At 49.1% G+C, this 9,950-nt stretch overlaps 1 protein-coding gene across 1 annotated transcript; it reads right to left on the reverse strand.

The window, feature by feature from the left end:
* Nucleotides 1-4,739: 4,739 nt before the first annotated feature.
* Nucleotides 4,740-9,719, reverse strand: GCM2 (glial cells missing homolog 2 (Drosophila)). Its single transcript, XM_010135725.1, has 5 exons — nucleotides 9,678-9,719; nucleotides 8,333-8,585; nucleotides 7,428-7,540; nucleotides 5,847-5,969; nucleotides 4,740-5,621 (listed from the first exon to the last, which is right to left on the reverse strand). Exons 1-5 carry the CDS (start codon nucleotides 9,717-9,719, stop codon nucleotides 4,740-4,742), a joined length of 1,413 nt encoding a protein of 470 aa, XP_010134027.1.
* Nucleotides 9,720-9,950: the final 231 nt, after the last annotated feature.

Raw genomic sequence — 9,950 nt, forward strand, 5'->3', positions numbered from 1 at the left:
TTGGTGGGTGCGCAGCTGAAAAACATCATTGCGCAGCCCCTGTCCCTGGGGAGGGCTCTTCTCATGGGCTTGAGGGAAGAAAACAACGTTATGTTTTCTGAAACAGAATATGCCCGTTTCCTTTATTAAAACAAAAACATCGCTGGCGCCTCCCGGGTAAACTGAAGTTCAGTGGTGAGAGGAGAAAATGAGGAAGGAGGAGGTCTGTGACATGGGCAGAGATTCAACAGGGGTTGGTCATATGCAGCAAAGCTCTTAACCACACGCTGGCCAGCGAGGACGCGGTCGAAGCGGTTACATGTATAGAGGTGACGTGTGTGGAAGCACCTCTCCACCACCGGTGGGAACGGTGCGGCGGTTGCCTTGTGCTGTCCTCTCCCTGCCCTCCTGTCCTCTCTTCTCTCTTACCTAGGACATCCCTAGAACATGTTCACAGAGTCACAGACAGGTTTGGGTGGGAAGGGACCTTTGGAGCTCACCCAGTCCAACCCCCTGCAGGGAGCAGGGACAGCTTCAACCAGAGCCATTTGCTCAGAGCCCCAAGGTCCAACTGACCTGGGATGGTTCCAGGGATGGTTCCACCACCTCTCTGGACAACCTGGGCCAGGGTCTCACCACCCTCAGCGTAAAACATTTCTTCCTTCTCCCTAGTCTGAATCTCCCTCTGTCAGTTCAAACCCATCACCCCTTGTCCTGTCACAACAGCCCCTGCTAGAAGTCCTTCCCCATCCTTCTTACCGCCCCTTTCAGCACCGACAGGCTGCACTAAGGTCTCCCTGGAGCCTCCTCTTCTCCAGGCTGAACACCCCCAACTGTCTCCCCGTCCTCCCAGCAGAGGGGCTCCAGCCCCCCGATCACTGTTCTTCGCTGCTTTTGAGGCTTTTCTGGGCCAGTGACAGTCACTGCTCAGAGCTCTGGCACACACGAGGTGTCCGAGTTTAAATCATGTCAGTGTTTTGAACAGGTGAAACACTGGAATCTCGAGTCTGTTACCAGCAAGACCTTGTGTCTGTCAGTTGTTGGGGCTTTCTGTAACGCTCCCCAGCCCTTCACGCCCATGAAGATGGAAGGGCTGCAGACAGAACTTGACAGGGTTTAAGCCAAGCCATGACACGGTGCGGAGTTGCAGGACAAGCGCTGCGACCCGGTCACTTAACACTGCATTTTGTCACACAGACAGGAGGGAGGTGCTGCCAACCAGGAATCCGAGGGAAAGGCAACGGCCTGGAACAAAGACCCGGGGACCGCAGCCGTGTTTGTGAGCCTTGTGAAGGGACCTCCAAGAGCATCCTCACGCACCTGCTTCCCTGCTCGTTTTACACACCACCACGAGCAGACCCGCTGCTAATGTTGTGTTGAAAGAACCTTCTCTGGTTGTGGTCCTTTGCTGCTGCACCATGCAGTGGCCTCATCACTTCTCAGGCAGAGGGGCTTTAACAGGCCTGGAGAAACTTTACACTCTGTGTGTTGGGAGAAATTACTCCACCATTAAGTGTTCCGGTTCTCCCCATTTTATCTGCATGTGACCGCTACTGGTAAGGGTGGGAATGACGGGAACATGCCTAAATACATCTCTAGAATGGCACTGTGCATCCTGCCGAGTGGTGCCCAAATGATCCGCTTTTGAGAGCGGGAGTTGCTCGGGTGTATTTGATAGCTTCCCCCAAAGAGACACAAGAAAAACCCTAGAAATCCAGAAAAAAAATCCCAGAAAACCCCCAAGAGAAACCAAACGAACCAAGCAGTCTCAGAAATCATGTTCTGCTCTGTTGCATCAGCAGAGTCTGTAGAGCGGTGCCGCTTTCGCCCTGGAAAGCTCAGAGGAAAGCTTGCCTCTGTCTTTCAAGGTGATAGTCCGTACCCCAGAACAAGATCAACCACTTGAAGCTCAGTGAACCCAACCCAGCCGAGCGCCTGCACGCCTTGGCTGCATGTTTGAGAAGCCTGGAGGTAACCTGCTGTCGGAAGAGGAGCCGGGGCTAAGCGAGGCGCTCAGCCCCTTGGCAGGACTGGGCGGGCATGGAGCGGGACGGCGTGCCCAGCTCCCCCCAGGAGACAGGACTACGACATGATGCCCACATGTGGTGGCACCCATCGGGTGTGCGACACAAGGCTGCGTTTGGTGGATGCGCAGCTGAAAAACATCATTGCTCAGCCCCTCATCCCTGGTGAGGGCTCTTCTCACGGGCTTGAGGCCGGAGCAGACACCGCGCCTGAAGGGGACAATTAATGGAAAGGAAGCTGCTTGCTCGGGGAGCACATCTTCCTTCAGAAGGCGGCTTGGCTCAAACCCAGGCGTTTCAAGTCAGTGCTGCCCCACACAAACCCACGAGGAGGCTTTCAACTTCAGCTCTTTTTGGTACCGGAGCTCACGCTGCCTTTACATTTATGTATTTGAGAGAAAACTATGTACAGTGCTTGAATTTACGCAACCGATCCCTTCTCTGGAAAGGGTAACGTGCGGACGCCTCATCCCAGCCGCCTCTGCCTGAAAGGGGAAAGGCTGCAGTGAGCTTTAGAGCGGTTTTATTTGTTCTAGCACTACAGGTGATGCAGTGAGGAAATTGCTTTTCACTGTGCTCCAACAGCAGGCACGTCTGTTAGAAATAGCAACAACAGAAATAAATCCACACCCAAAAAGTAGCATCTTTACACAACTGGCTGCATTTTCCTAACTGAGGTACAAGTGCTGCTGGAAAGGCACCGTGTGATGATTCGAGCATACGGCATCAACAAGTCTTACACCACAGCAGAACCCCGCAGCTTGTCTGGGTGTTTTAACCCCCTTGAAGCTTCACCCATGCTTGTCCAACTCCCCTAAAATCAGCTTGAAAATGGAGAACTTCCAGATTTAAAATTCCCTTTGGATTTTGCTGCTGCAACACTTTTGAGATGTTTTTAGTTATTTTCTTCGGCCTTATTCCCCCTCAATATGTTTCTTTTAAACTTAGAAGGCTGTAAGTCTTAATTATGCTTGTACAGACCAAACACCTTAGTACAATCTGTGAGAGATCGCAGCTCTGTGAGCAGGCACAGTGTTACGTATCCCTCAGCTCCAAAGCTTCGCATCAGCCTTTCTCAGTGGCAACTTTTTTTTTAATATATAGGCTAATTATCATTTCACATGGTTTTCAAAAAAAACTACACCAGAAATAACAATTTTGAAAAACTCAGGTGTTTGTACACCACACTTTGCACACAAGATTGGTTTTGCAGCTCGATGACAGCGTTACAAGGCTCTGTGTGCTGCAGCTGATGGCGTTAGTGGTCATGGTGCTTTGGTTTTAGCCGTGGTTTCGTGTCTATTGAAAGGGGACAGTAGCACGTTGTTACACAAAATGTGGCAAAAATATACATAAAACAGATTTAAAAGATATTTGAATGTCCAAATAGTTCAAGACCCTGTCCCATGTCTCCATAGCTCCCTTGCTCAGCACGCCTGGTTGGGTACCGGTTCCATCCCCACAACCGGACAGCTTTCAAAGTACCGCGCTTTTGAACCAGCAGTTACTGTTCAAACCTCTGCTGCTTCTTCCTGTTCAATTAGCCACGAATCTGGGGACACAAGCCCTTAAGCTCAGGGTGTCTGGAAATTGTTTGCACACCTCTTGGTTTGTTGATTGCTTCGTCTCCAGGAGAACGCTGCCATGGAGAGTTCGGACTGCAGAGAGAGAGACACGAGCCAGAGGAGTCCCTTGGGGGAAGGGGAAAGATCGACTGGAGAGGCAGGGCAGGAAGGGAACTTCCCCCACGCTGAGCGGTGGTGCTAAGCAGCCAGGATGTCGTGGCTTTAGCCAGGATGAAGTTGTGTTTGTGGGTAAAGCGAGTTTCTGCAGTGACACCTGCGTGGTGTTGGTCTGCCCAGCTTGCCAGACTCCTTTAGACAGAAAACAGTTCCACTGCCAACGGTTTTCAGGGTGACACATGGAACCGTGACACCCGTGCAACGCTGGGTGTGCTTGTGGGGGTCATCTGAGCCGCCTTGCCTCCAGGTTGACTGTTGCAGGGGGTCGATTCTCAGTGGGGCTATGCCGGGGCTTTCCTCTTCACATGGGAAGGCTGGGCGGTCTCATCTCTTGATGAGGGGGATTAAAAATAACGTGAAGTCAGCACGGAGAGCTTTCATCTCATTGCAGAGAAACCTAGCTGGCCTTTCCATTCGTCAGCAGCCAAGCGGGCCGTTCAGCTGAATTATTCTGCACATTGTCTGGCTTTCATTTTTTATTTCTTTCATTTGCAGTCATTTCTTTCAGTTGACTATAATCTATAGCCACCTTCCTTTATCTTTTTCTTTCCATTATCTGGTAAGCATTTTCTCCCTTACAGATGTAGTGTTTTCCCTCAAAGCTTGAGGCATCTGGCAGGAGTTGTGGCTATAAGCGGGTCGCACCCCTCTCCTTTGGAGGCTCTCGACTTCCAGAGGTGCTGTGCCTCCAAGTTGCCTTCTCCCAGGAGCGTGTGGGGCTCAGCAACTTGTGCCAAGTCAGAGAGTTAGGCAATGTAAAATTACTGAGCAGGAAAAAAAAAATAGCTGCATCCAAGCATACCTTGAAATCGTACATGAAATAGGCTTCAGCTCAGCACAGCTCCAGAAAAGCCCTTCTGGGGAATAAGCTGCTGTGATGAACTGCCTCCTCACCTCTCGTCACCTCCCAAAACACTGGGCTTAGCGCACACACGGTCAGCGCGAGAACGTGTTTGACCATTTACATGTAGTTGCCATTGAGGCGACGTTTAAGTCAATATTCAGCACTCTCAAACCGTAAGGTCTGTCTGTCGTGCTCCGCGTAGCTGTTCCCCAGGGGTGGCCCATACTGATAGGTCTCCACAGTCTCGGCTGGTTTAGACTTTGTGGGAACTGGGTCATGCTGGTAGAGCAACGCTGACTTTATCATTCCAAAGTCTTCTTGAATCTTCATCCCTGAATAGACAGCGCCCGAGATGTTTTCTGCCACGTGGGTGTAGCTCTGAAGATTTTTCATATTGGAGAGGTTGTCGCTGTATTTCAGCGCAGACGGCTTGTAGGCCTGGTAGGACACCTTGGTGGTGGTGGTGATGACCGTTTGCAAAGGCGGGGCCATGGTCGAGGGGCTGGGACCGTACCTGCAGGGGTAGTCCCTGCTGTAGTAAGGGTGGTTAGAGCTTGCTTGCATCTGTCCATAGTCACTGCGGTCTCCACTGCCAGTTTTCCCCCAAGATGGTTTCAGTCCGTAGTGTCTGCCAGGGTTTTCGAAACTCTTGTCATGGGTGGTCACAGCGTTGTAGTGAGATCCGTTCAAACTGAGGGCGTCTGCATCGGTGGCAGGGCTTGTCAGGTCTTTGCAGAACATTGGGTAAGGGCTGGAGCTTATAAAGGTGGGAACTCCAAACTCGTAGCTGCATGGCTTGGGCATGTAGATCCTTGGATTGGGGCACTTTGGGTATGGCGAGAGCTGGTCCTCTTGGAAGCTGGCCAAATCGTAAGGTGCTTTGTGGAGCTCAGCATTCGGCACTGAAGGGTAAGACTGGGCTGGAACTGAAAAACTGCTGTCTGTGATGACACCGACCCTTTCCAGGCTGTCCACAAAGGGCAGATTCTGTAGGTTATTGGCATAACTGCTGCTGTCGTGGTACCTTCCTGCCTGACAAGGAGAAGTAGGTCTCTGAGATTCAGGAATCAATACTGCTGCTCACACACATATGTCTCATCTCTTGCACTACTGCTCGTTTCAGCCCCAAACAATCAGATGGGGTAAAGCTTTGTTTTCCTCTGGGATCCCCAGAACATCCTTATGTCACCTTCTTAATTGACAAAAAAAATTCTTCACTTACAACACCTTTTAAATTGACTAATGACTGTGACTTACCTCTGAGCTTAGAGGTTTCTTCTGGGAGTGGTGAAAAGAGGATATTTGCTTCTTAATTGCACTTCGTCTTGCCTCTGCCTCTAATTTACTCTCTGGCCTCGGGTGGTCATGGACTCCTTTAGCCTAAGTTGGGATTAACAAAGAATTAGATGTGAACTGGAAGGGGGTAAGAGAAGAGAAAGTGTAACAAGTAGAATGAGAGGTAGCCGCAGCATGGTCCGTGTCTTGTCACAAGGAGGAGAAACAGAACAACAAGGAGGGATTAAATGTGAAAATAAATACAAATCATGATTTGCAGGTTGACAGAAGGGAAGTGAGGGAGAAATCAGTGAGCTGCAGAAGGAGCAAAGGTGTTACCCATGTTTGTGATATTCAGGAGAGACTAGAAACAAGAGGGAAAAAAATATTATAAATCTAGCTTGGTTGGTTTTCTGTAGCCCAGGATCTCAGTTCTGCTATAACAGCCACTGCTAAAAGCGTCAATAAGCTTTAAAGAAGTTTAACACCACTTGATGACAAATATTCTGTTCTAAAAATAGTAAACGCCTTCTTGAGTACAACTAAAAATCATGTCCTGGCAAGCCATCTGCAGATGCTCTGCTATCAGAACGTCTGTGGGCAGGCAGATGTACGAACCCAGAGGCATAGCGACATTTACTGAAACGACGTCGCACGCTCCTGTCCTTACCCATGACATTCCCCGGAGCAGACCTACAAGTAGTCCCAAGAACAACGCAGGAAACTTCAGGTGGCTTTTAAAACGCTGGCCTTCCTCAGGCAGAAATTCACTTCTAAGCAAGAATTTATCAACGATTTCAGTGGTAAAAATCTTCAGGTTTTGGAAGTCTGTAACAACTGAGCAGTAATAACACAGTGGATAATTTGGGAATGAGGCCACTTTGCTTCCATTTACTGACCGGAAAGCAAAATTCACAGCAGAGTCAGAGGAGGAAAAAAAAAAAAAAATCACCCAGCACAGATTACAGCACAGTGTAATCTCATAGAACAGCAGCTTTTTGTGAAGTTTTTGTCCTAATGTTGCTAAAAAGACCGAATCAACCTGAATTTTCAAATTCTAGCCTTCTAAATTTTTTTTTCTAGCAAGTTTTAAAGTCCTCTTTAAAATCCAAAGGCTGTTTTCACATGAAGCAGAAATTTCACATTTCAACTCGTACAATTTACATAAGACTTTTATTTCCCCATTTATTTTACTAGAAAATAAACATTAGGTCCTTGGTGAGATTCAGTTGCTGGATTTGCCAGGGCGCAAATCAGCCTTTCTGCTCGTATTTGTGTACTGCAGACTGGAGAACTTTAGACATCAATAATGATGCTGTGGTTAAAACGGGATATGTTTAACTCTCAAGTACTGCTTTTAAAAAGACAGCCAAATGACATTGGTTTGCTCTTGCCACGTTTGTTCTACAGAGGAATTCAGCCCTGGACCAGACCTCCACTGTGCTCACCGTGCTCAGTTTTACACTAAAAAAAGGGATAAAAGAGAGGCAAGGAGAAATAATCTCTCTATAGAGGTACATCTTCCGTGGAGATATTATTTATGCACGTGTGCATGCTTTTTACCTGGAAAAAGATTGCTTTGCCATCAAGCCTCCAGAAGTTGGTGACTGGATAGCCACTGTGTCCTCGGCAAGGGATCAGCTCCAGGGCTGAGTTACAGTTCGGGCAGGCTTTTCCTGTGAGCAGGGAGAAAGAAACCCCTGAGGACACTGGCTAAAGGTGAGGCTGTTGTCTGAGAGAGCTAAAGAGCAGCGTCATCAGCCCTCACTGAAATTCAAATTAAAATGCGATGTTCAAGGAAAGGCAACACTGACTACCAAGCACAGCTGGATGGTATGAACTAGAGCTACTTTCTTGATATAAATGTTCATCATAGAGTCACAGACAGGTTTGGGTGGGAAGGGACCTTTGGAGCTCACCCAGTCCAACCCCCTGCAGGGAGCAGGGACAGCTTCAACCAGAGCCATTTGCTCAGACCCCCGAGGGCCAATTGACCTGGGATGGTTCCAGGGATGGTTCCACCACCTCTCTGGACAACCTGGGCCAGGGTCTCACCACCCTCAGCGTAAAACATTTCTTCCTTCTCCCTAGTCTGAATCTCCCTCTGTCAGTTCAAACCCATCACCCCTTGTCCTGTCACAACAGCCCCTGCTAGAAGTCCTTCCCCATCCTTCTTACAGCCCCTTTCAGCACTGACAGGCTGCACTAAGGTCTCCCCAGAGCCTTTTCTGTTCCAAACTCAGCACCCCCAACTCTCTCAACCTGTCCCCACAGCAGGGGACAGGTTTTAAAGGGTTTTAGATCCATTTCCCCTGAAGTATTTACAGACATTAATGAAATCTGGAAACAAACATATTCATCACAGTCTCAGCAATTATCCCTCAGTCTGCACACAAGTGAGGGTGATCTCAGTTTAGAAATCAAGCCCAGTCCCTTGGACATCCCAGCTCTCCGCAGGTGCCTCTCACTTTGTTGCTTTTGCCGAGCCTTGTCACATATGGCCGGGCGAAGCTGCAGCCGGGCTCCACCGGGCAGGGTACAGCTCCTGGCACACACCACCACCCCCAGGCAGGACTTCTTGAGGATCTGGCAGTTGTGGTTGTTGGTGTTGCGCATGGCCCAGCCGCTGAGGTGTCGCTGAGCGTTCTTCTCCTCGCTGGAGTAGATGAGCCGCACGTAGCCGTCGGGCCATTCCTGGAAGGCGTCAAAGTGCTTGGGCTCCTGCAGCAGGACAGGGCAGCAAGGAGGAGAGCGGGAGAGCGTTAGCAGGATATTGCAACCTGGTGGTTTTGCCTCGTTACAAAACAACGGAGAAAAGGAGCTTTTTCTATCACATCCAGGCAACAAAAAAGAAATAAAGAATAGCTCATCCGCAAATAGGCAAAAGGCAGCCTGAGCTTCCATGTCTCAAAAGAGCGTCAGGATCTTTTACATCACAGTCCATAATAACACAGTCTGTTGTTACAGAGGCCTCTGGGCAGTGAGGTCACCTGGCCACTACCAGACTTCACTGACAGGTCTGCCACCAGTCAGGGCAGATGCTGCCCCGATCAGGCACACTTGTTAACTCTTCTTCTTGTGGGACTCTGCACCTGCAAGCTGGAAACTGGAACTTTAAGCTAAGGACTGGAGAAGAAAGCGCATCTGAGTTAAATAAGGCTTCTACACAAAAAATAGAAATAAAAAAATGTGCCATTACAAATATACTTCCGATATATGGATCTTGGTTCAGAGAAAGAAGTTTAGGATTTCACTGGCTTTCTAGAGTTCCTTACCAAAACATAATTACCAGAACAACTCAAATTTTAAGCTCCAGATATTTACAGCGCAGGTGAAGAGCTCCCATAACACCCATTTAACACACGTACGTTCCAGACATGCGCAGTCCCAGGGAACACAGGTAAACTACCAGCATCCACAGCATTAATCCATCCTATAATTACGTGGTCTTTATAAAATGAAACAAAGACGAAAAAAAGTTGTGAGTTAAAAATGCATTTGGAACTCACAACTAGGATAAAGCAGAGCATTCACCAGCAATAAAACATCACCGCAATTTGAACTGAGGCAGCAGCAAATAGCCAAGCTTCTTTCAACACTTCCAATCAAACAGCGGAGTTCAGATTGTTTTAAGAGTTCATCAAACCCACATTTTTATTACAAGGTATTTTATAAGGACCCCTACAGACTCTCACAAATACATTTGAAAAGCTGCGGGAGAAGTAAAACAGCCGCAGAACAAAGCTTTGCTCGAAGGGGACGTTTCCCCCCGCCCCTGGCCGGGCAGTTTTCCTCCCGCACCCTGCTCGGTACCTGCGGCAGTTTGGGGTCGTTGATGTCCCAAGTGAGCTTCATGCCGGGGGTGGGAGCGGGCGGCGGCTCCCGCTGTTTTATGCCGTCGGGGCGGCGCCGGGGGCGGGCAGGGTCCGCGTTCCCCCCGTCCTCCTCCCCTGCAGCTAGCTGGTACATTTAGGCGTAAACGAATTCTGTGTCATTAAGCACCTTCTCCCCACAAGGTTTAAAATACGAACCCAGAGTCGGTGCGAGCTTACCGAGTAGCACCTTTCAACTTACTGGAAGGTTACA

Source organism: Buceros rhinoceros, unplaced genomic scaffold (assembly GCF_000710305.1).
Source record: "Buceros rhinoceros silvestris isolate BGI_N320 unplaced genomic scaffold, ASM71030v1 scaffold28834, whole genome shotgun sequence".
Classification (NCBI taxonomy): Eukaryota; Metazoa; Chordata; class Aves; order Bucerotiformes; family Bucerotidae; genus Buceros; species Buceros rhinoceros.

What these genes read in the sequence shown, in the direction of transcription:
- GCM2 (XM_010135725.1), bottom strand. Translation starts at nt 9,719, where the DNA reads ATGAAGCTCACTTGGGACATCAACGACCCCAAACTGCCGCAG. An exon ending in GGCTCGGCAAAAGCAACAAA is followed by an intron (nt 7,541 to 8,332) that starts GTGAGAGGCACC and finishes CCCTGCTCACAG; the next exon opens with GAAAAGCCTGCCCGAACTGT. An exon ending in AGAAACCTCTAAGCTCAGAG is followed by an intron (nt 5,622 to 5,846) that starts GTAAGTCACAGT and finishes TCTCCTTGTCAG; the next exon opens with GCAGGAAGGTACCACGACAG.